At 40.4% G+C, this 27496-nt stretch overlaps 1 protein-coding gene across 1 annotated transcript in view; it reads right to left on the reverse strand.

The window, feature by feature from the left end:
- Positions 1 to 27496, reverse strand: part of Adamts20 (ADAM metallopeptidase with thrombospondin type 1 motif 20) — a 118531-nt gene that overhangs the window by 90652 nt on the left and 383 nt on the right. The window contains exons 2-4 of the mRNA XM_052161434.1: positions 26768 to 27129; positions 12398 to 12560; positions 1694 to 1932 (exon numbers count right to left, since the gene is read on the reverse strand). Coding sequence (XP_052017394.1) covers positions 1694 to 1932; positions 12398 to 12560; positions 26768 to 27129 — 764 coding nt within the window. The remainder of the gene's footprint in view (positions 1 to 1693; positions 1933 to 12397; positions 12561 to 26767; positions 27130 to 27496) is intronic.

Below are 27496 nucleotides of genomic sequence, written 5' to 3' on the forward strand. Positions count from 1 at the left end.
TATTACAAAATTCGGTGTTTTTGTTCACTGTCTCCCTTGAGACAATTTTCTTAATAAGTGTAATTTTCTTATCATTAAGTGTATTCAGTGTTCTATAGAACTGACTCAATGTTGCACATGTTAATTAATTATGGCATCCTCAATACCATAATTCTTGTTAGGACACCTGTGGGCCACACCCACATGCAGATAAATACACAGCTAAATGATTATTTTGGTTTCAGAAGTTTAAAAAATATCATCAGTATATACATATATGCTTCTTGTTTTTTAAAAAAACAGTTCAAATACATGAATGAGTCTGTCATGCAGTGTCAGAAATTAGTTTTGGGTCATCTGTTTTTAATCATAATCTTCTACGTCCACAAGAATTATTGCTTCCATTTTAACTACTTGCTCATTGTTTTAGTAAATTTACTGAGTGTAACCTGAAAAAATTGCAAGGACTTTAGACAACTTCCATAGCTAAGAAAAGTGAGAAGACTTTAGGATCCTCAAACTATAGTAACCTGAACTGGGGAATTTCATCTAAAGGAACTGTCACAAGAGGTATCTTGGCCACTTCTTCACAACAGCACAGATCTCAATTCCATCCATGTGAGCAGAGGAACTTCCTGCTTTTAGTACATCCCTAATAACTCTGAACCTGTGTCCATGAGTAACTGTGTTTTGTCAACTAAGCCTTGTCAATGGAGCATGAATGGCAGTGAGTTTTGTAAATACTCCTGAGTAACAGGGCTACATCCAGAGATGCCCAGGGAAGGGTGACATAGGAGCTGCTGCAAGTGCATGCATGTGTACTCATGCACGCAGAGTTAACATGTGTCTTCATGGTGATAGGCTTGTGGGTCCCAGAACCACTATTCAGCAGAGAGTCTAACACCAAACCAAAGACTTACACCCTGCATCTCCTAAGTCAGCTCCATTTGTAATGTGTCTGTAACTTAAAAGATGGGGTGCCAAACTTCTGATCAAGGCAATGTAGTGGTAGTCAAGGGCACACCCTCTACCGTCTTTGAGAACAGATAGAGGTTTTAACATTCAGATTCAAAATCCACAAGGATATTATTCTCTGTCACTAGAGGGCAGAAGCCATTCACGTGAAGGACACAGCAAACATTCTCTGTGAGTGGTGGGGAAATTTTCAAATGTAAAAGTAGTTAGGGTGCTGGAGAGATGGCTCAGCAGGTAAGAGCATTGACTGCTCTTCCTAAGGTCATAAGTTCAAATCCCAGAACCAACATAGTGGCTCACAACCATCTGTAAAGAGATCTGACACACTCTTCTGGTGTCTGAAGACAGACAGCTACAGTGTACTTACATATAATAAATCAACCCTTTAAAAAAAAAAAAAGAAAAGAAAGGTAGCCAGGGTAACAGATGAAATTCTCGTTTGAATGGAAACACCACTTGTTTATGTCTAGAGTTTGGAAAGACATTTTTAAGTTATATGTGAAAGACATTACCTGGAACTTCATTTTATCATTCTATCAAGTTGGGACTGAAGGGATGGTTCTGAGGTTAAAGATACTTGCTGCTCTTTAGAGGACACACTGAATACCCACGGAGGCAGCTCACAAGCACTGCAGGGGAGCGCCCTCTTCTGGTCACACGTGTACAGCATACACATATACATGCACCTAAACTAATAAAAATAAAACAAATCTTTAAGAAGAACTATTATGCTACTTACAATTGACATTAGTGTCAGCACATAGTGCTGCAAATTCTGCCCATGGTGGTGAACCATCTTAGCATCGGCCGTAACCATAACTTCCACGTATCTTGGGTATGATAAAAAACGCTTATTCCTGGAATGTAACTGGCTCCGTTCACCTTCCAGTCTGAGCACCGCTTCCTCCTTTTTGTTAACGTCTCCAGTCGTGTTCCGGAAGCTATGAGAGGGCAAAGCCGTTTTCTCCATTTGGTTTTCTGAGAAGAAGGATAAAATAATCAAGTCGTTAAACTGGAAGCGATGCATGTGTCACACAAAACGGAGCTACCACACACTGAGTCTGCCATCACCATGAGCTTTGGCCTTCACAGTCTGGGGTGTACCTTGCTCAGAGTTTTCAGAGCTAAACAAACCGTACTGACTCTTTGCTTTGTTTCGACCAGCTCTGATTACTTGGAAATATTTACCAAGAAGTATCAAGCAATTCCTGTTTTTCCCAGGAAGCAGACTAGATTCTTAAGTGGCTGTTAGTATTTAGTCTCATCATCCAGCAGTCACGTTCTGTCTGGTGATGTTTCATGGGATATAGATTAAATCAAACATTCACTACACAATAAACGAAAGTGGCAGCACTAACACTCCTTAGCAGAGTCACAGCCCAACAGGCAGCAACTCCAATGAAACTATCAACTGTTGATATAAAACTTATGACAGTGACCACATAACATGCCTGGTGATTCGGATTATTTGCTTATGTAGAAAATTATTTGATACCGCAATCATAGGAACTACTATATAAAGAAATTGCATTTAGGTAGTTGATTATTTGTGCTTATGCAAAATGCTGGAGAATGGCATGGCTGTGTGTGCTATTTCTTCCTTCCTTCCTTCTTTCCTTCCTTCCTTCCTTCCTTCCTTCCTTTCCTCTTTCCTTTTCTACTCTCATCTTCTGTTAATATTCCTGAAATCAATGCGTTGTTGCACTGTCAACAGAAAATTGAACAAGGAGTGTGGTAAAAAGAAATCATAATGCCTGAGTCATTTATAAACCAAACAATCAACAATCAGGACATTGTTGCAATATAATTACATGTGTGTGTATGTGTTTGTGTGAGTGTGTTTCTGTGCAAGTGTATGTATGGATATGTGTGTCTGTGTGAGTGTGTGTGTGTGTGTGTGTGTGTTTGTGTGTGTAAAATGGTTTACTTCATTCGAATATAAACGGAGTCATTTGGGGAGTAAAAGTAGACAATCAAAGCCATTAAGCACTTTCTATTATCTTTAACATCTGTCTTTTGTATGACTGTGTGCTTAGTTGTAAACACTGCTCCCTGTTTTCTTTCCCCTGGAGTCCCTCATCTACCAATAATCACTGAGCACCTGCTGGCCAGGAGAAGATCCCAGATAACCTGATACACAGAAAGCTCTGGTGATCAGGAAAGGCTAAAGGTTTATGTTTCAATATATTCACTTGTTTCCAGGTTATTGAAGACAAACTCTTGCTGAGTATTTATACACATCAAGAATGTTTAGGAAGTGAGGTACGCACATCACTTCACAAAGTCTACATACCAGGGAAGGGGACAGAAGCACAAATGTAAAGACAAAAGTTTTGGTTCTTTAAGTGCTTCAACAATATTCAACCAAGTGACAAATTAGTTTATTTCACCTAGCAGGCTGGCTAACATTTGGAAGTTGGTAATGCCAAGCACTAATATAACATCATTGAAAAGCCATCAGGCAAGTTTCATGCATGCTCACCCCAGGAACTGCAATTCCATAACTCAGCAACCTCCTGAGTCACATGTGGCGGTCACAATAAAGACAGAGACAAGGAAAACAGACTAAAGACTCCAGAAGTGCACTCTCTCTTACACTGCCAAACGATCCTCAGTAAGGTAGTCAAGACCACTCAAACTACAAAATAGACTAAAACCTGGTTCAAGACTCAATGAAATGTAGAAACTGTGGATCTCTTAGAAGGAAACATGGGGAGACTGTTCAAGATGTCAGATTTTGGATGAGTCCTTGAATGTGACACTAGACATCAAAGGAAGAAAGATAAAGCCAGAGAACTGGACCACGTCACACAGCAACCTTGAAGAGAAGCAATTAAGCTCGCTCCTTATCTCCCAAGAGAGAAGGTCCAACAGCCACACAGTCATAAACAGAGACGTGCTGCCATTTTCTGTCCATCATCATTGTGAATACTAATAAGGAGCCATGGGCTTCAGGTCTAGAGACCTGGTCCAGAGTGATTGTTGTCAAGCACTCCAGGTTGCTGTGCTGATGAGGTAGAAAAGAAACATGAACTGAACAAGTCCTTAGTCAAGTGCATCAAAGTAATTCCCAGATAGCTGCATGGCTATTATGTTCTATTAATTGTCTTGGTAATGCTTGCCAAAGTAGTAAAATGATAAAAATTAAACACACGATATGACCATTAAGGAGATAGTTTCCCAACTTTTTAACATTTAACACATAAAAAACCTCCATCACTAAAAAATCCCAAAAGGCTCAATTTAAATCTCTATAAATTACCCATCTTTAACACAGAAACAAGTAAATACTAAAAGTAAAATAGCCAAAGAAGAATGAACTGAGATTTGGTGTGGAATATCTAAATATAGGAAATTTGGAGGCATTTAAATTTTTATCCCATTATTTGGAAATTCTATTACCAAAACATACAGATACATATTAGTAAATTGTACATAATAGGCCAAAGTTATATAGAAATACATAGCCCAACATTAACAGCATAGCATAGAAGGCAGATATTAACTTAATATTTCAGTATCATTAAATGATTACAAGTTTATGCTCTTATTAAATTTTGAGAAATAAAATAATATCTACTAATATAGCATCTATTCATATTTCACAAGCTAAAAGCTATGTCCCATTGCCTTTTCTTAGTATCTATCCCCAAGCAATGGGACTACTGATGATAAAGTGTCCTCGGCAAATTATCTTCCATAAATAGCCATCCCTCAAAGCACATTTGCTACCCAGCATAGTGACACATGTTTGAAATACCAGCACTTGGGTAACAGGGCAGAAATATTAGAAGTTCAAGGCTATCCCAGGTTACATAGCAAATTTGAGACCAGCCTGGGCTACATGAGACTCGGTCTCAAAATACCAGGCCACGTTAGTCAATTCCATTACATCATTTCTTTGCAACGCTTCCCATTTTATTTCTGCTCCATCAAGTCAAGACTAAAACTGATTCTTGCCCTTCATTCATAGTAAGTGTATTGCAGCATGATACCAATTTAGATGAACCCCAACAACAAGGTCACCAGTATCTTACTAAAATATAAGATCTTTAAAATTTATGCCAGTGATAATGGCCTACAGAATAATGTTATAACCCAAAGATAATATTTCAAGTAGTAGCTACAAAATGTACATTGCTCAAAATTATCATTATACGATAATGTGATTAGATATTTCTACTTGAATGTCATGCTGCTACCTCATGCTCTTGTTTTTTTTTTTCAACAGTTCTCAGCTTCAGGCATCTACAGATGTCAGCAATAGCTTCCTAGATCCCAGAAGTGAGTCCTCACGGCACACAGCATCTGGGGTGTGAGCCCTGCCCTCACCCTAGGTTCTAGCCTCCTCTTCTTTATCCTTTATCCTTCAAATGCTTCTTGCATTACTCTTGTTTTTAACAGCACACTGTTTCATTCATTCATTGAAATTAAAATATAATCACCCTCTTTTGAAGAATGATTATGCTTCTGAATTCATTTAGATATTCTGCTCCTTAGAATTCTTAGAACAGAAATGTAAATAAAAAATATATCGAATAAAAAAAAGATTCAAAAAAAAGAAATAAGCAAAAAAAAAACAAAAAAAAACAAAAAAACAACAAAAAAAAGAATTCTTAGAACAAAGACTACAAAATTAGACTTTTTTTAAAAAGCCTCCAAAACAGCCTAGCCATTTCAGTTCCCTGTTCCCCCCATTCATCTTTGCATCTACTTCTAAATAAACACTCTTATTCCACCCTCCCTCAAGATGAAGGCAGGTATATCCTCACTGGGAGACTGCCCACAGGATAAATTCTAAGTCCTTCTCAAGAGCTCACCACTATGCCCCATCACCTCTCCAAGCTGTGAATCCCTACTGAAGGAGAATACTGTCAGGCAGTGTGTTCTCCTACCTTCAGTACATGCTCATGGAGAGTAGGGAAAAGACGGGGGGGGGGGGGGGCCGGGGGGGGAGATAATAGAGGAGGAAGACAAAAGACAAAGCAGGTGGAAGGCAGGGATGATTTGAGGAATAAGACAGAACTTTGTGGGCTCCAGCTTCAGGATAAGGAAAATACGAATGAGCTACACACCAGTGTCGCCTAGAAGACAGTCCCACACTGTCTGAGACATGCCCAATACCAACCCCAGTGCTGCTATCTGTGCACAGACAATCTGTATTTGACCAGAAGAAGACTATTTCATGATTCTCCATAGTACAAAACCATGAAGTGAAGACATAAAATAAAATTGTTTAATCTAGTGTATCAGCATTTGAAATTACTGTTGAATGCACCAAAGCTTAAAAAAATGTGAACTTTTTGAAATCAGATATGACCTTATCATATATTATGCCACCATATTTCCTCAAGGCTTAAGCTATATTCCGGTTCTATGATATGTCTTATGTCTCCATACTATACTAATACTATGAGTAATAACTAAAAATGTTTAATGTGTGGATTATTTATCAAGTGATAGTTTAAGCCCCATATGTTTACCTCCTCAGTATTAACAAGAACTCTCTATGAAATTGCCACTATGATTAGAACTACTTTATTAATGAAAGAAATTAGGAAGAGAAAGCTTATCGTGATGGCCATGGTAACATAGAAAATAAAATAGAGACCCGAGGCATCATTTTTAAACCAAGGTTGTTGCATAGCATAGAACCACAAAAATTGACCAGTCTCTAAGCTCTCTCTGAACAACTTGTGAACATACTTTAAGAGTTATGTAGCTGAGCAATGGTGGTGCATGCCTTTAATCCCAGCACTTGGGAAGCAGAGGCAGGCAGATTTCTGAGTTCAAAGCCAGTCTGGTCTACAGAGTGAGTTCCAGGACAGCCAGAGCTATATTGAGAAACCCTGGATAGAAAAACAACAAAAGCATTATGAATTATAGTTTGTGCATTTTAAAATGCTTAATTTTAAAGACTGTTACAGATTAATACATGGAACATCATCTACTAGAAATAAACTTAGAGAAGATTGTGGACTTGCCTTTGTGAGATAAAAGAATGATTACATCATACACCTTCCCTGCAGCCTTGGATCAGTTACTATTACTGGACAATTTTTAAAACACACAGACATGTGACAGGAGTTGAGAGAAATTTTCATAGCCAGTAACTGAATAGCATAACAAAGAAATGAAATCAGATTTCCTCAAAATAGGCTTCCAAACTGAATACAACATCTCATGACTCTGCTAAGGCCTATATGTGGCACCACACCGAATGAGGAGAATTTAGCAACAACATCACCATGAAAAATATTAATTCGTGGAGACTAAAAGAAAGACCTAGTCATACCTATGGAAATATGGGTCTCATCTTTTTTGCACTCCAGAAACACAGAGCTAAACTATGACATAGATATTAAGTTTAGTAGTTTGGGAGGAGAAAGATTTGAGACCAATCAACTACTGTCACTTTATGTGGAGGTCCTTGATCCACTTGGAGTTGAGCTTAGTACAAGGAGATAAGAATGGATCAATTCCCATTCTCCTGCATGCTGACCTACAGTTGAACCAGCACCATTTGTTGAAAAGGCTATCTTTTTTCCACTGGATGTTTTCAGCTCCTTTGTCGAAGATCAAGTGACAATAGGTGTGTGGATTCATTTCTGGGTCTTCAGTTCTATTCCATTGGTCCACTTGCCAGTGACTGTGCCAATATCATGCAGTTTTTTAACACTATTGCTCTGTAGTATATAAGACCTATTGCTTGAGGTCTTAGATACTAATTCTCCCAGAAGTTCTTTTACTGTGGAGAATAGTTTTAGCTATCCTGGGTTTTTTGTTATTCCAGATAAATTTGAGAATTGCCTTTTCTAACTCTGTGAAGAACAGAGTTGGGATTTTGATGGGGATTGCAGTGAATTTATATATTGCTTTTGGCAAGATGGCCATTTTAACTATATTAATCCTGCCAATCCATGAGCATGGAAGATTTTTCCATTTTCTGAGGTCTTCTTCAATTTCCTTTTTCAGTGACCTGAAGTTCTTGTTGTATAGATATTTCACTTGTTTGGTTAGTCACACCAAGATACTTTACATTGTGGCTATTGTGAAGGGTGTCATTTCCCTAACTTCTTTCTCAGCCTGCTTATCCTTTGAGTATAGGAAGGCTACTGATTTGCTTGAGTTGATTTTATAACCTGCCACTTTGCTGAAGTTGTTTATCAGCTGTAGGAGTTCTCTGGTGGAGTTTTTTTGGTCACTTAAGTATACTATCATGTCATCTGCAAATAGTGATCATTTTACTTCTTCCTTTCCAATTTGTATCCCTTTGACCTCCTTATGTTGTCTAATTGCTCTGCATTGTAGGGGAGTACCAGGACAGAGAAAAGGGAGGGGGAAAGATAGGAGAATGGATGGAGAGAAGAGGACTTATGGGACATATGGGGAGGGGGAAACTGGGAAAGAGGAAGTTTTTGGATTGTAAACAAAGAATATAGAAAATAAAAATATATATTTAAAAAAAGAAATGTTCAACATCATTAATCATTAGGGAAATGCAAATCAAACCACCCCGAGATTTCACCTCACACCAGTCAGAATGGTTAAGGTCAAAAACTCAGGAGACAGCAGGTGTTGGCGAGGCTGTGGAGAAAGAGCCCCACTGCTGGTGGGGTTGCAAGCTTGTACAACCACTCTGGAACTCAGTCTGGCAGTTCCTCAGAAAACTGGGCATGACGCTTCCGGAGGACCCTGTTATACCACTCCTGGGCATATACCCAGAGGATTCCCCGGCATGCAATAAGGATACATGCTCCACTATGTTCACAGCAGCCTTATTTATAATAGCCAGAAGCTGGAATATCCATTCCTCCAGATGTCCCTCAATGGAGGAATGGATACAGAAAATGTGGTATATTTACACAATGGAATACTACTCAGCAATTAAAAACTATGAATTCATGAAATTTTATGCAAATGGTTGGAACTGGAAAATATCATTCTAAGTGAGGTAACTCAAGAATATACATGAAATGCAGTCACTGATAAGTGGATATTAATTAGCCCAGAAGCTCTGAATACTCAAGACACAATTAACATCTCAAATGATTCCCAAGAAAAATTAAGGAGAGGTCCCTGGTCCTGGAAATGCTTGATCCAGCATTGTAGGGGAGTACCAGGACAGAGAAAAGGGAGGGGGTGATTGGGGAATGGGCAAAAGGAAGAGGGCTTATGGGACTTATGGGGAGGGGGGAACCTGGAAAGGGGAAAGCATTTTGAATGTAAACAAAGAATATAGAAAATTTAAAAAAAGCACATTTTCTCAATGCACTTTTCCCTAAGAAAAAGAAAGAGATGAAGATGTTGGCATCAGTAGAAACTAGTTTCCTGCAACACTCACAGCAAGTGCAAAATAAAGCCCAACGCATTCTACTTCTTCCCCCCCCCAACAAAAAAGAAAAAAAAGAAAACAGACCTGAGCCAAAACCAGTCCACATAGGCCAGAAGATGCCAGACTTCCAGAATAAGTATTTTCTTCTGATCTATAGGCCAGTGCTAACTAATTCTTATCTAAGGACTCAGAGACAATAGAAATAGACAGACTTAGAAAAACTCAACTAAAAGTCATGTCACTCTTAGATATTTTCATCCTCCTCACTCTCAACCAACGCTTTGGGGGTCTACTCCACAACACACAGAGGAGCAGGTGCCAGGGGGCTCATGCAAGGCTCACGGGATCCCATCTGCCCCCTGCAGACAGACATTAACATGCACAGTGGAACATCAAAGTCTCATTTCATTTTTGCAAACGCTTCCAGGCTTCTTTCCCCTTTGCGTTTTATTTATTATGTTTAGTTCTGCTGGTGGTATTGGTGGGGGTTTTGCATTGATATCTGCCCACTCTTTTTTTTAAAAAAGCTTTTGTTTACTTTTTTAAATATGTGCATTACAGGAAACAAAACACAAGAAGGCAAGAACGAAGTCACCCAGTCTCAAGCACCTCAGCTGGATGTGTCATTCTAGATCTTGAAAGTATACATATGCTTGGGTAATTGAGAATATATAGTATGTACCATGCTTTCCCCATATTGTGAATATTCACCAACAAGAATTATACACCATGCCATCCAATCTGCCCACTCTTGTATCTCTTTTTGCTAGTAGCCCTCCATCCCACAGGATTGCACCTAAGCCATGTCTAGATGTGAGATCCTGGTATCAACAATGGCAGGGATTAGCCAACAAAACCCACTTAAATGGCCCCAGGGCATAGAGTAAACTCTGACTTTGAAAACAATTTAGTCTGACTCACCAAGAGTAAAGTTGAGATTAGTTAAAACCATGGGGATAAAAACCTTATAACACTTCACTAAATATAGTTACAACTCTTCACTTTTACTAATGAAGCAAAAATTAGAAGCTAATATTTTAGGTCAATAATTGATTGCATTTTAAATGACTAATACGTACATGTTAATAAGAACTAAAACAGGAGGTGTCTATTTATGAGAATAGATACTATTCTACATGTTTTGATAAATACTGTACAGAAATATATATTGCAATTAATGAAAAAGTAAATCGTAGTTTTCTGGTTGCTTTCCATTCATAAATTTTATCATATGTCTTTTGTATGAAAAACCTTTCAAAGCAAAGAACATAGCTGTTTGGAGACTTCTTCCGCTAAGAATGAATGCTGAGCATGGATAGGAAGGTCTGCATATCACCATGTGACACATTATGCATTCAGAACGCCTCTTGGTGGTTTCCTTCTTACAGAGCTACACAATTCATTAAACAAGCTGCTCATGAATAGTCCGTTGGCTTGGGCGTGAGCTGCCTTCTATAGCGTCCCATTGTGAAGCTGCACACCCATTTGTGTTCTCTTTGAAGCCATAAAAATGAAACCCTTATGCGCATATTAGAAGCATAAGAAAAGCATCTGTTATGTCAGTAGATTTAAAGTGCGGCCTTAGTTGCCGGGAGGGCCCTTCCAAGTGGTGGCCTTTTAACAGCAAAGGTTAATTAAGAAGTAAATTCTCAGAGAAAACCTTCAAAGGCCTTTGTATCATCACCTGCCACTCCAGACTACATCACAGCATTGGGAACCAGAGTTTATAGACACCTGCAACTTCAAGTAAATCCTTCATAATCACAGTTTTTAAATTTGTTTTTTAAAGATTTATATTAATGCATATGAGTGGTCTGACCACGTTTGTCTGCAGAAGAGGGCATCAGATTCTACTATTATGGATGGTTGGGAGCCACCGTGTGGTTGCTGGGAACTGAACTCTGAACCTCTGTAGGAGCAGCCAGTGCTCTTAACGGCTGAGCTATGTCCCCAAAGCCCCCTCCCCGAGCTTTGTATTTTTGAGATAACTGCTGGTGCCTTTTCTCTATGGTTTTGTATGTTACCGTGTGAAAATGACGACTCAAGCATATACATGAACCCAAACCTAACTTTTATACAGAGTACAAGTAAAATATTTTACCAGCAACACATTTATCCTACAAAGTAATTCATCATTCTTAGATTGTAAATACTCAGTAGTTAGAGTTTTATAAGAAAAAGAAGATGGAAATGCATTTCTAACAAATTGTTGGATCAAAGAATGGCCCTGATATATATATATATATCATACAATGTATATGATTGTCATGGGGAATCTCTCAGACAAAGAACATGGGCAAAGAATTGTTTCCCATACTAAAAACTTTTGAAAATGATCCAAAAAGGGATGATGGTGCCACAACACACTCAAACTATTAAATATTGTTCAGCATGAAAATGGACCAAGTGCTGTGACATATACCAAAGCAGACGCATCTGAGAAGCAGGCTGAGCAACATGGCAGTCATATAGAGCTACGGATGATGTTTCCACTAAAGAGAGTTACAGCCCTGAGAGGTGGGACCAAGAGGAACTGGTAGCAAGATTCTACCGTGAAAAACAACTTTATCACCATTCCATAACTGGTAGATTGAAACAAAAATGTCCTGTGATAGTCCACTATAAATTCTATATACTGGATGCATATTTCAGACATTAATTTACTACAAAAGTACTTTAAAATTCTTAATTTCTAATGGGTCCTTTATGGGAAAATTTTTTCAAAATTATCATTTAAGAAATGCCATTTCTCATAGGTATGTCTAAACAAACAGTTGAATGCACATGACTAATAAGTATTGTGGTGGCTGTGGAGATTAGGAGTGGTGATCTGGAGAGATGTCAGTCAAAGGATACTTCATCTGTATCTAGAATCAACTCAAAAGCACTACTGTGCAGCCGAGAGACAATTTTCATGAAAGCGGTATGTATCCTTAAAATTGTTTATAGTAGATGTTCTGCCACAGAAAACCATTACATGATGTATATATTCTTCATAAGTAATAGATGGTGTATACAATTGTATCAATGAAAAATATAGATGATAGCCAATATAAGCTATCCAAGTAGCATTGGAGTTTAGCTGAATGGTTTCCCTTCCAAGTTTACCTGAAACTTCACATGGCCCGTGAGACTGTGCGAAGGAGTTCCTCTTTAATTCCTGTCTGTAAATGAGATGTGGCTTGTTGTGGTCATCTTCATGCTCACTCCCATCTGCCTTCAGGACTGGTTCTAAGAAATATTCCCCATCGTTTGCTTTGAATGTTCCCATCTGGAATGGAGAAAACAGCATTAGCTTTTACCAAGAGTCACTGTAGGGATTCACGTGGCACCACACAGGGCTGGGCCTGGAGCTCAGAAGCAGATCCTAGTATGGATTTTTCCCTGAGTTCCACCCCCAGTATAACACTGAAATGAACTGAGCTCATGGGAATAAAAGAGTGGACCCACTCACTGAATGCTATCAACTGGACATGTCTCCTCTTTGTAGCTCACGTCTCTCTCCACACTCTTCTGAATGAAGTCACATGACTACTTACATACTGTCCAAATTCACCTGATACAGCTGATGGTAAGATAAGATGGGCTGGATCAAAGAACAGCCTTGTAATTAATGTGTGTGTGTGTGTGTGTGTGTGTGTGTGTGTGTGTGTGTGTGTGTGTGTTGATAACTGCTGGTGCCTTTTCTCTATGGTTGTTTGCTGTTGTGCGAAAAATGAAGACCTAAGCATATACATAAACCCAGACCTAGCTTTTGTACAGAGTACAAGTAAAATACTTTACCAGCAACACATTTATCCAGGGATATTGGAAATGGGAACTCAGAATTCGTTGATGAGAAATGAAAGATTGTGAGGACTTTTTACAAAGAAGGACCTACTGTCCGAACTCTAGAATCCAACAGCAAACTTAAAATCAATAAAAAAAAAAATAAAATAAAACTTGGGGGAACTCAAGGATGGAACTTTCTCTTCTATCTTACACCAAGCCCACTGCCAGAACATGATGCCTTAACCCCCACAGTATGACCAAAACTGAATGAATTATCCTAAATTTAACCACTATGTCTGTGGTTGACGCTAATGTCTTGACCTTGCTAAGCATAGAAACAGCTCACTATGTTCTAGTCCCCAAATTACAAGTCCTGCAGTATCTTCTTTCACATGCAAGCAGCATGTTAAATCAGTGGGTAGACACATTACTTAATTAGAAGTGTTGTGTCAAGAACACAGATATATAGAAAGAATACATCTGAATCCATCACACAGAATAAGTACCAAAGAATTGATGGTGTAAACTCCTAAAAATAAAATCATAAAAACCCTGGAATCGAAATGGAGAGAATCTCTTTGTAACTTTGAAATAGGGATTCTTTATAATACATTTTAAAATATACCCAAGATAGGGACTATGGAGATGCTATAGTTGGTGAAGTGCTTGTAATGCAAATACGGAGGACTGACTTTATACCCCCAGCAATCAGAAAAGAATCAGAAACAGTGATGGATGCTAGGACCCAAACTCTAGAGGATCTCTGGGATTTGCTAACCAGCCAGTCTAGCCAAACTGGTACACTAAAGTTCTGGTAAGACACACTGTCTAATAACAAACCAGACGAACTCTAGAGGAGTTTCACTGATGAATCACAGCAAGAACTTTGAAAGACCAAACAACATCATGGTATAGCTAAGGAGACACCATGAATTAGGGCGATGTCCTGGCCATTGGGATATGAAATCCATCAAACAATGGTGAGCACCAAAAATAGATTCCTCTTTATGGTCAGATAATGCAAACGCACACACACGGGTGTTTGTCACAAAATTCACAGCCAATGCCAACATAGGGGTCAGAAATCATTCATACATTCATATGTAATTCATCTCACTCTCATAACAGCCCTTTGAAGTCAAAAAGAGTCTTTCTATTTTCTAAGTAAGTTGGATGAGCAGCAGGTAGTACTTAGGTGGTCAACTCAGTAGCTGAAGGCACTTGTGACCAAAGTTGGAGATCTGGGTCTCATCCCTGGAATCCAAGTGGTGGAGAAAAAGAGCTGGCTTCCCTGTGAACACTGAGTGCACAGTTGCATACACACAGAGAGAAATAAGTAAATGTAAAGAAAGTTTAAACTATTTTTAAATGTCCCTGATTCATGGGTTTGAACATTGGGCACTTGGCTTTACCTGGAAGCATTGTTTTGGGCAGTTATAGAACCTTCAGGAGAGTACCTTCAATGGAGGAGGTGGGTCATTGGGAGAAAGTCTTTGAAGTTTAACAGCCTGGTCTGACTTCTGTCTGTTTTCTCCTTCTAGACTGCCATGCAATAGACCTGTCACCTATGAGTCCTACCACGACTGTATCCCCTCAAACTGCCAGCCAAAGTAGAGTCCTTTCTCCTTTATAACAAGAGCAAGAGAAAATGAATAAGAAAATTGGTATTGAGGAATGGGTCGGTTAGTGTAAGAGATAGCTCACATGCTGACCACCTTGTGATGGTCTCAATAGGCCTCAGGATGTGGCTTATTGGGTAATGAGGAAAAATCAGAACTTCACTATAGGAAATAATCCCTCAAATCTCATAGGAAGGGCTTAATGGGAAACCTGGTGAGGGATCAGAATTTCAGAATGTGGGTGGAATGGGGAACAGTGGAGGCCTGGTTTCCAGTGCTTTAGCAGGGAGTAGGACACTCTTGAGGACCAGCATAAAAGCCATGTGAGTTATCGTCCCACAAAGAATCTGGGTGAATTCTGTCAAAGTCCTGAGAACCTGAGTCAGGCCGAATTCAATAGGAAAGGACCAAGGTGTTTGGTGAAAGAAACCGCAAGACTGGATCGAATCCAGGCTGTGACACAGTTGCTGCTCACCGCACTCATCCAGGTCTGTCAGAGCATGGGAGCAACAGGTAGGCAGAGATGGAACTGTGTGCTCTTGCTGTGGGGAAGAGGGCGAAGATGACACTGTAGATAAGGCTGGTGCTATGATTCTTAAAGCCATTCGGACGATGGCTCAGATGCCTTACACTGTTTCTCGACATGCTCTTCCCCGTGCATCAAAGCCTTTATAGGAAAGCCTGAACTGAAGGTGCCACTGAAGGGGTTCCCTGCCACACAATCCGATATGGCAGAGACTCCCCAGGATCAGCACATGGAGGATGATACAACAGTGACCGAGGCTCAGACTCCACCTCAACCTGGCTATAGAACTTGGCAATACTGTCCATCCAATACTGGTTTTACAGGTATGAAGGAGGCAAGAGTTAAGGGAACAGGCATGTAAGAGTAAAAGTAAGCAAACACGCATGTGCCAAGGCTCTGGAGGCCACAGAGACCAGTCAACACATGTCAGAGTTTGAGTCTCTATACAGAAGCCCTTAGAGGGCATGATATGAAGTTATGAAGACTGAATCTAAGTTGCATTTGAGCCCATGGACATAAAAGATGCCAGGGTCATCAAATATCTGCCAATGAAAGCTAAAGGCATGAACAGAGTCACCCCAAGAGAGGCTACATGTGCTGTATGTAGCAGCCTGGAGTGATAGTGAACCTAAGCTCTTGGGAGCCCAGATGATTCTATCACAAGCCATCAATGCTGGACATGGAGTTACGGTGTTTGCTGTTGCAGGGTTTGGGTCTTTTTTGGTCCCTCTGAGAACGGGAATGTCTGTTTTATGATACTGTGTACTGAAAGTATGTAATTTTTATGTTTTCATTTTGAAAAAAATTATAGAACTAAGAGGTTGCTTTGAGTCTCAAAACAGATTTTGGACTCCCAAACAGTATTGGGAGCATTAAAGATTATGGGAACTTTTGACATTTAAATGGATACAATTTGGATCGTAAGATGACCGTGATCTCACCTGGGAAGGGGACAGAGTGTTATGGTTTGATTGCAAAATGACCCTTCCTAGAAGTCATATGTTTTAACACTTGGTTCCAAATTTGTAACACAGATTTTGGAAGTTTCTAGAACCTTTTAGATATTGAGCCTCACTAAAGAGGGTGGGTCACGAGGGACAGGACTTGAGGTATTATAGGCTAGTCTCACTTCCTATACCCTCTTCTACCAGTCACCTCATGCCTCACTGACTCCCTTGCTATGGTAGCCTGTATTCCCTCGAACTGAAAGACAAGGTGAAGCTTTCCTTCCTTCCTTCCTTCCTTCCTTCCTTCCTTCCTTCCTTCCTTCCTTCCTTCCTTCCTTCCGTCCTTTCTTCTTCCTTCCATCCATAGCTTTGGTGTCAGATATTTTTGTTACAGCAATGAAAAAAGTAAACAACACAATAACTTATCCAAGTCTCATGTCACAGGTCAAGACAAAGAAGGTGACTCCAAGTATCTTGACTCTGCCATTCAGGGCTCATCTGTCAGATTTGATGAATTCTATAAAATAGTCAAAAATATTTCATGTACACCTGAGTCAGGTAATTTTAGGAGCTAAAGATTCAAAAAAAACTGTCAGTAAAAATATAATATGCCAGGTAGTAATTTGTGAAGCAAACCCCAAAACTAGGGCCCAAGGAACATGGCAGAAGAGAGGGGGGGAAAAGATTCTAAGAGCCTTAGGATCAGGAAGCCTGCTAAGAGAGTCTTCTAGACATGACAGGGAAGCTATGCCCATGAGATCTCAACGTATGATCCCTAAACAATGGTCCCTGCATAATGAGAATGCCAAGTGACTTGTCAACATAAATGAGGGGGAATCTCACAAGGCCCCACCACTATACCCGCTGAGAGGGGAAGCAACTTTCTCCAGGAAGAAGCCCTAAAATCACACACATACAAGCAACGCTAAATGTACTCATTCATGTAACAATTATTATTGTCTTGTGTGTGTGTGTGTGTGTGTGTGATAATTTTTAAAAAGAGGTCATGAATTTGAGACAGTGGCTGAGTTATGGAGTAAGTTAGAGGGGAGACAATGAAGTTTTATGTTTACATAAAACTCTTATGTCTATAGTGTTCTTATAGAAAATTCTCATGGAATAAAAATTTAATTAGTAAAGGAAAATTTAAAAAATACAGTAAGTCTTTCCCTGGGTATGGGAAGAAGTTAATATAATAAAAAAGACAGAGAGGAGCAGGTGGGGAAGAAGAAGCCATTCCACTGAGAGACAGCCAGACTGAAGCTGGAAGTTCCTGTAGTAAACTAGGGGGCAGCATCTCAAACAGGGACTGGATGCTTGGGGAGCCAGGGAAGAGTTCAGACAGGTCAAGGGACAGGACAGTACGGCTGTGACCATGCCAACAGGAAGCAGGAAGTAGGTGATGGCTGGAAGAGACTAGCTCATCAGTGATCACTACTCTGACTGCACAAATACACCTTTACTCACTTTCAAAGGATTACACTCCCAATCTAGCAAACCGTGTTTCCGTGATAAACCAACCCACCCGTGAATTCCTGAGGCACAGATCGCGCGATAAGCACGTTCTGCTGACACTTCACTTCCATTTCTTACCTCTGGCTACCCTAACCATCATCTAGGAGCAACTTTGAAAATTGTCCTAAATTCCATTTTAAATGATAATTATATCTTAAGCCATTGTTTTAATGGGGCCATTATTTATGTCGCTGAAGTGGTCACAACGATTATAAGCCCCGGAGCTCTCTTTATGGTAATCATGATGGGGTCACTATCCCTCCATCAACATCTTCACTTAAGATGACATTTAAGACATTGCCGGGAATGGAGACAGGGCATAGCCATAGGAACGAATATCTTGTGACTGTCGTGGTAAAGACCTGTGCTAGCATGCCACACTTTAACCGTTAGCTCATGTCTTTACTGAGTGTTCTTGAATCATGGCAGTGTGTAGATTCTCTGACATATCTAGGTGTAGTTTTCTCTCATGCTGACAAGTCAAGGGTTTAGGTTCTCTTAGGTTGTATGTTAATATAACCAACTAAATTTTTAATGACCTAAAATTAGGGGATAGCGATGAGGCTCAATAATAGACCGGGACGCTGGTTTAGCAAACCTGAGGGCAGGGGTTCAATCCTCAAGACAGCCAAAGTAAAATAATTGAAACTCAACAGGCATGCTCACAATAAAGCACTGACAATATACTATTTTTAAGAAGATACAAAGCTCTACAGAATTTTTATTTGTTGGGTACTCTTCTAATGGCCTAGCCTCTCCCACATTTCATTATTTTTCCTAGTGTGACATTTGAGAACCTGACCGTAAATCACTTGCTTTTCACTATATTCTGAGACGCCAGCATTTCCGACCTACCCAGAAAACTAATTCTGTCCACACTATAAGAAGTAACAAAGAAATTGTTTGTGAAATCTGAGCACATTGCTCCAGAAGAAATCCTTTTCTGCCTTTAAAAAAAAAAAAAGCCTGCTGAGGAGGAGAAATCCGATAGTATCTCAGGGAAAGATGCAAATAGACACGAGCCAGCCTGCTGCTTAACCAGCACACACCTATGGCACCACTGCAAACCACACACTGCTCCCAAGAAGTAACTTAAAAAAAAAAATCACTATACATCCTTTTGCATTTCTCTTCATCAAAACTGGTACGAGATATTTCCATTTCAATGAGTCAATAAATCTCAGAAGGTATGACCTGTGCTCTCACGAGAGACCGAATAGTTCTGCCACAGTCCACCAGCCCATCAGCCGAAGCTGCACTAGGCTAGCTTGCCAGGAACAGCACCTCAGAATCCATGCGATTTTCAAATACCAAACTCCCACAACTATGTGAAGACTCTGTTTCCAAAACCGACTTCCCTGTTTATTTATCAATGAAGGACTATTACTTTCATCAATTTTTCTATAAGCAATCCCAATGAAAGGGGCCTCTTGCTAAATAATAATAATAATAATAATAAAAAATATGGTTGTGCCAAAAGGCTCCCAAGAAAGCTATTAATTCAGACTAAAAAAAAAAAAAAAAAAACTTGGAAAAGGATCTGGTAAGGAATTTGAGGACTTGACAAGACAGGTGGTTCATAGAATCATATTTAGCTCATCCATATTTTTAGCCTCCTGTCTCTGTTCAGATGAATGCTGCAGACTGATTCGGAAGGAAGCCAGTGGGGTTGCACGGTGCTGTGCTGGCTAGCAAACACTTCAAAACTAGTTTTCACTTGCCCAGGAGTTTCCTGATTATTTAGGAGAGTGGCTATCTAGCTGCCAAGATGTTCTGAAAGGTAATTGGTGATCATACAACTAGTTCCAATGTATCCAGTGAATATAATTTTTATGTATTTAGAGAATCTCATACGCCCGTCATCCCAAAATGCTCTTTAAGTATTGGGGCATCTGGTCACATATATTTTTTGTTTTGTTTTCAAAAAACATAGCCAACACGCATATTGTTACTGCAACCAAATCACTGTTCATATTTTGTAAAGAGCAAACGGAAGCACAAAAGATAAGCCCACTGGACTCTTTTCCCAAAATATGCTCAGTTCACCGTGTTGAGCCTGGACACAGGAGAAAACACTGGAGGATATGGAGCTGTTGAACTGAACGCGGATTTTTGATCTTTAGTCACAAATCTGCACTGATATTTTTAATAAATAGCACAGACATGAGGCCTGGGTTTGCACATATAGAAACTTAGGCAGGCTATTTCATATCTCTCACTCAGCTCCACCATCTGTAATAAAGTTATAAATAGCTTTACTTATTTGGTATATAATTAGTGAGTGTTCCACTGATGTTCATAAATTGCAGTTCAGTGGCTACCACGAAATAGAACATGCTTGAGACAGGATGAAAAATAGTGTACGGCCCACACTGGTGACAGAGCCTCGCTTCTCACTGTGAATACAGGGCGAACTCTGTAAATGAATGGATCACAAGCTAACCTCTGAGATCCATCTTAACCTGCTGATTGAATGCTGGACATCTGTTCAGTATAAAATGGTTTTGATGGTAGCCTTTTACTGTAAAACCTGGCCATGCTTGAGAAAACTGTTCGTATACAAACACACACTGGGTAAGTGGATGAATCTCTAATGAGAGAAAAATGTAAGGAGAGGTGGCAGAAAGACAAAGCAGAAATTCACAAATGATAACAGTTCCTAAACGATAACACTGCTCTCCTCAGACAGCATTCGTCACCTTCCCCGTTATGCAGGTAGGCTCCGGACTTCCAGTGTAGAAGTGAGCAGAGGTGACAAAAATGGAGTGTGTGGCTGATAACTCATTAGACAGAATGCCCATTGACCAAGTCCTACCACATAAGACCCAAGTGAAACTCTGAGTTAATCTAACTTAAGATGTAAATGGCCGAAGGACTAGAACTGTGTGTCCCAGCAAACACAGCCTTCCCTCACCCATGCTTTCTCTCTCTCCCAGGCAGGAAGGTGTCTAATGACCCATGGGAGAAACAGCCATATTCTTGTGGGTCTGGGTACCTCTTGCCACAACAGTCTCTCTCAATACCTCCCAAAATCACCTGTGAAAATATAAAACCTAAAATCGCAGTAGTATAGAGAGATTAAATCTATGACAAGAAAAGCATTAGGAGCTGTTTTACAAGGATATGGCAAAATATATATTATTATATTTTATTTATTATATTTATACGTATTATAAAGCAGAAAGGAAGAATAATTTTTAATATAAATAAATAAACACATGAATATGCCAGGTGTCCTGTTATCTACAGCATGCTTCTTTGTCTTTGACTTAATGCACACATACACACGGATACACACAGGCATGCATATGCACACAAACATAGGTGTGCACACTATGTATACAGAGAGAGTCTGTATACACATACACACACATACACACACACACACACACACAAACACATACATGCACACTACCTGGAGCCAGAATCTTCCCTAAAACTCCATTTCAGATGTGGCCATGCAGTAGAAATGGTATCCCCTCTAAAGGGAAGACTAGTACCCTTTGCAGAAGGAACAGACAATCCACCATCGGCAACTACAAGGTTTCCTCTCCTCTTGGGAAATGAAGGCTGGGGTGGCAGTCACGTGACTCACCGTGTGCACTGGGCTTGAGAACATGCAGCTAGTTCATACTTCCCAAAAGATCTAAACCTGGACCTTACAGTAGCAGTACACTATGCTGTGGCTTTGTTCTGGGAATCCAGAGACAGTGACCCTGTTCCCATGTGGACAAGGTGGGTGTGACTGAAATAACGAAAGAGGAGAATGTGTGGCATCTGATGGACCAGTCAGCCTGGGATACACTGCTCATCAGCAATACCCACGTTCCCCGTGTCCTCCTGGAAATTGCTCTGCCAAGCGTGCCTAGTCATTTTGCATCAAGAAACACCTCCTCATCGATACGTGGGAATGGCTGTATGCCTTCTGAATGAAGATAGCAGCGAAGAACCAGCTGACCTGCTCCACCCTCTTACTATCAATCTAAATGATTTATCTAGCTTATGAGTATATTTGAATTAATACAGACAATACCACTATTATTTAAGGAAAATTTCATCGGAGTACCTCTATATTACTTCTTTCTTGCATATCCTTTCCTGAAAAATCAGAAATATGTTTATATCCCTTGCTTAAGGACACTTGACACCATGTATTCATTAAGAATTTCTATGTACACTGTTTCTCCATGCTGCTGGCCTTGACAATGCTGAACATAACTATCTGAAAGCACCTTGAGAGCTGATGTATCCTGATGTGTGTGTGAGAGTGTGGGTTTGTGTGTTTGTGCGTGGGTGTGAGGATTTCTGTATGTGTGTATGAGTGTGAATGTGTGTATGTGTGTATCTATGCATAGGTGTGTCTGTGGATGTGTTTGTATGTGTATGTGTGTGTGTAAAATGTAGATGTATGTGTGTGTGTGTTTGTATGTATGGTATATGTGTATGTGAGTGTGTGTCTATGTGTGTGTCTCTGTGTGGATGTGGATGTTTGAGTGTGCATATGCATGCATGTATGTGTGTGTTTGTGTGCATATGTATGTGTGTGTAAGTGTGTGAATGTATATGTATGTGTGTTTGTATGTGTGAGTTTGTGTGTATGTGTGTATTTCTGTGTCTAAGTGTGTATTTGTGTGTCTAGTCTATGTATATGTATGTGTGTGACTATGTGTGTGTGTGTGTTCATGTATAGGGAGGTCAAATACAACTACAGATGTCATGATACCTCAAGCACCATTCATGCCCCTTGTTTTTGAGTCAAGGTCTCTCACTATCCTGGAAGTCACTCTGGTCCAGGCTGGCCGGTCAGCCAGCTCCAGGGATCCATCTGTCTCTGCCTCTCCCACACTAAGGTGCTAAGCACATGTCAAGCATGTGCCAGTACATCCAGGTTTATTTAAAACAAACAAACAAACAAACAAAAGCATTGGTTCTGGGGATGGGGCTTACCCCTCACACTTGTAAGACAAGTATTTTACCAACCAAGCCTCTTCTCTGACTCAACTGAAGTTTCCTTCTTATTTATTTTCAGTTCACACTGATCTCAAAATGCCCTCCTTGGTTTTTTGAAAACAGGCATTTCCCATAAACAAAATCACATTTTGATATTTGCTTCTTGGAGAATGTGGACAAATATACACTAAAATACTAAAATTAAAGGCACAAGAAATCCTCTTGTACTGTTTGAGTATTTGGGTAACTATAAGACTAACCAGTTTTGTGTTAAAAAAAAAAAAGGTGTTAATCTGGGCTGGAGAGACAGCTCAGCAGTTAAGAGCACTGACTGCTCTTCCAAAGGTCCTGAGTTCAAGTCCCAGCAACCACATGGTGGCTCACAACCATCTGTAATGGGATCTGATGCCCTCTTCTGGTGGGTGTCTGAAGGCAGCTACAGTGTGCTTACATATAATAATAAATTTAAAAATCTTTTTTAAAAAAAAAGTTAATCCAGAGGGACTGGATAGATGGCACGGTGGCTAAAGGTACCTGCTGTGACGCTTGAAGATGTGAGTTTAATTCTCCAGAATCTACATGATGGAAAGAGGGAATCACCCCTGCAAGCTGTCCTCATAAATGAATTAATAAAATATTCAACTATAGAATAGTATATGGGATTACATTGGTGCTACTTAAACACACTTCCCATATTTGAACTACCTGTTGGCAGATAAAAAAAAGCAACTCAGTTAGCTAGTAATTAGTCTTCAGTGGGAGGAGCACTTGTCAGGCTGGAGATTTGTTCTTATGAGAAATCCCAACCTTTCACATGGCCACGTAAGACACTCTGTGAAAATACAATCCATGTGGCCACGTAAGATACTCTGTGAGAATACAATACACATGACCACGTAAGACACTCTGTGAAAATACAATCCGTGTGGCCACGTAAGATACTCTGTGAGAATACAATACACATGGCCACGTAAGACACTCTGTGAAAATACAATCCATGTGGCCACATAAGATACTCTGTGAGAATACAATACACATGGCCACGTAAGACACTCTGTGAAAATACAATCCATGTGGCCACATAAGATACTCTGTGAGAATACAATACACATGGCCACGTAAGACACTCTGTGAGAATACAATGCATGTGGCCACATAAGATACTCTGTGAGAATACAATACACGTGGCCACGTAAGACACTCTGTGAGAATACAAAACAAGCCGAGCACAGAATCCAGTCTTATATCATCAGGAAACTGTTTCCTTCCCCCAAGACGTCACTGTTCCGATGCCGTCAAGAAATAATTCAGCTAACTTCTAGGTGGTCAAGTTTGTCCCTAAGAGTCTTGGGAAGAATAAAATCCACTAGGCAATGTAAGAAAGGAGTTAATTAGAGCCACAAGAGATCACTGTCTTTAAATAGATTGTGTTACATCCTGCTACATACAAGGTAATAATGATATTCCCAATTACTAAATACAGACCTTAGCCTATCTGTCAATGTTATGAGACAAAGTTTAGAATTGAATATGAGGACTAATATCATGTAGTTCTATAGCAATTGGTGGATGGATAAGTTTGATAGGCTATTATCACACTACTTATAAATATTTTATAATATGCTCCCCTTTCCTATCTATTATGTAGTTTGGAAGCATAAATCTTTATTATAAAATATGTGAATCATTGGATAAATATTTATGAGAAATAAAAACAATAAAGAAGGAAGATTAGAGGGAACGTATATATGTATAGATAGAAAGAGAAAGACAGAGTGAGAGAGATAGACAGACAGACAGATTATAGATATACACTTCTTTAAGAAAACTCCTGGCAAGACTTTTAACCCCTTCTGGTTCTTGGGCACAAAACACTACACTTAGGAATGAAAATAATAAAAATTGGCCAAGTTCATTGATATAGTAAAAGAAAAATGTAAATACAAAAACTTGTAAAAGTTTTTTTTCAATTAATGATACAGAAATTAAAGAAAGACTACTTTAAGTTGTACCTTGAATTAATTGAACACCAGAAACTAAATGGAATCAGTAAAACTGCTAACATATAGGTTTGAACAAATGGTCATAAAGAGGGAATTCTGACAGTATTTATTTGACTTTCCAGACAAACTATGCATTATTTTTAAGCTTTTAAAAATAGAAAATTTTCACTGAAGTATAAATGTCTGTGTGTTATTGATGCTTCTGCTATATTGATGACATAAATATTTTATATTTATCTACAGAAAAAGGAAGTAAATTATTGGAGATGTTTTAGGTAAATAGAACCATATTAGTGCATTCCTTTAATCCTGGAAACTCAGAAGGCAGAGGCAGTTATAGATCTCTGAGTTCGAGGACAGCCTAGTCTACAGAGCAAGTTCCAGAACAGCCAGGGCTACCCAGAGAAACCCTGTCCCCAAAAACACAAAAACAAACAAAATATGAAATTGAAAAGAAGTAAGGAGAATTTCTAAAGTCTAGTAATTGCCTTAGGGGTTTAATACTATGATAAACACCATAACCAAAGCAACCTGGGGAAGAAAGGGTTAATTTCATCTTACAGCCTGTTGTCCATCATCCATAGAAGTCAGGGCAGAAACTCACTCGAGGCAGGAACCTGGAAGCAGGAACTGATGCGGAAGTCATAGAGCTCTACTCATTTGTTCACGGCTTTCTCAGCCTGCCATCTTATACCGCAGTCCAGGACCACCAATCAATCCCAGGGTGGCTCCACCATCCAGGACCACCAATCAATCCCAGGGTGGTTCCACCAACAATGAGCTTGGCCCTCTCACATCAATCACTAAATAAGAAACTACATCAAAGGCTTCCTCTGGCCAATCTGGGAGGATTTTCTCAACTGTGGTGCCCTCTTCCAAAATGATGTAAAGCCTACGTCAAGCTGACAGGACATCAACACTAACCAGAAGAGTAATTAACAATGCTCGGGTCTAGGGCATCATCTCAAACCAACGTGAACGTATCATTACATTTTGCACACAGAGATCTACTAGCAATGTTTGACTCAAATAATAAGTGGTGGGGACTTTGTGCAACTGTCTGAACACCTTTCAGAAAGTATGCTCTGCTCAATTTTATTAAGCAAATGTCCGGCTCACAAGAAACTTGGCTCACAAGCCAAGTCCTTTCCTTCAGCTGTGGCTGTAACACCAGGGACAGAGGGGCTTTGTCCGTACTTCGGTGTTCTCGCATCGCATTAGCGCTCATATATGATGGTTTAACTCATCACACAAACTGTAACAAGACTGCTAGATCCCGTTATTTCAGGCATTTGCATGCAAGTGCGTATTGATGCATCACAAATTAGCTTGGTACTATTTTGATATTTTAGTTAATTGACACTCATTTTAACGACATATGTGATGTTGCATATTTAAAATAACTATACTGGCAAGAGATGTTGGGTTTATACAGACTTCCAAAATAAATCATGGGAGGAGGTATTACGGACCTGTTTTCAAGGAAGAAAGCCAAATGAAACAAGAGAATGATGTCTTATTTCATTCTCTCTCTCTCTCTCTCTCTCTCTCTCTCTCTCTCTCTCTCTTTCTCTCTTTCTCCCTCCCCTCCCCCCTCTCTCTCTTCAGTGTAGTTTCAAAACTCCTTCTCATTTATTCCTGTCATTTCTAGTTCTCTGACACTAACGACTGTATCTGTGGATATTTCATACCTTTCCAGGACCAGTCGGCATTTTCCCTCTTCTGTGCTTCACAAATATTAGTGAAAGAGCATCCCCATATAGGAAAAAAAAAATCTTTTTCCAAATCGTGTCAGCCTCGGGAGCCTTTTTGCATTTGTGTATATTCAATACTTTTTCCTTCCTTTCTGACTCATCTACTACATTTAAGTAATTCAGGGGATAGGGTACCAACAGCTGCCCAGCACTGATGCACCCGTGTGAAAAAAGCCTGCTGGGAGGTTGTAGAAGCAGAACTGAGGCCACCCTGATCGCCTCTGTGACAAGCGCATGAAAGATGCTCTCTCTCAGCCTGTGGTCTGGGTTCCTCTCTCTGGTGGTCTCTGAGGACTCAGAAGAACCTACTAGGAACCACCCACCGTTTCCCAGTCCCCAGGCAGCCCTGGAGTGGATCGGAGTAAACACTTGGGGAGGCACAATCAGGCTTACCAGTCCCCCACATAGACTGAAGACTGCAGTGTGATCCTCTCGCGCGTTGACCTGGCCACGGTAGAAACAGTGGCGCAGGTCTGGGGGCTCCGTGCTGCGCCCGCCTGGTCCAGGCACCGGGGTCCCTAAGTGCACCTCAGTGTAGCCTGCAGCCAGGAAGGCCGAGTCAGCGCTCAGGTTCAGCTGGAAGAGCTGCCCGTAGGCGCTGATACGGTAGTGGGTCCTGAGCGGAGGAGGCTCCGGCACCCCGGAGCTACGTTTCTTCCGGCTGAAATGCCGGTTTGGGGGGAACACGTCTCCAAACTCATTGACCCGTGTGGGAGTCACCACTTCGTAGGAGGCCAGAGTCTTCACCAGGGCTTCTGCAACACACAGCGAAATGTCTATGAAGCCCCCGACGCTGTCCAAACCACAAGCTCTTGAACCAAGCATCCTTACTCAAGATCCCCAGTCTTGGTCAGTCCCAGGGGCGCGACAGATGTACACACACACACACACACACACACACACACACCTGGGTACTGTGGCCATGCACTGCTTTCCCACGACTCCTATATGCCCCATACAGACCCTGCCACCCACCGCCCAGCGCAGTCACCTCCTTGCCAGCCCCTCTTCACCTCCCAGCCTCCAGCAACCCATGTTGTCCGGGCGCACGCTGCTCCATGCCCCACGCGTGCCAGCCGAATGATCAGGAGAGGTGTCCCCAGCGATTCCACAACACCCATC

This window comes from Apodemus sylvaticus, chromosome 17 (assembly GCF_947179515.1).
Source record: "Apodemus sylvaticus chromosome 17, mApoSyl1.1, whole genome shotgun sequence".
Taxonomy (NCBI): Eukaryota; Metazoa; Chordata; class Mammalia; order Rodentia; family Muridae; genus Apodemus; species Apodemus sylvaticus.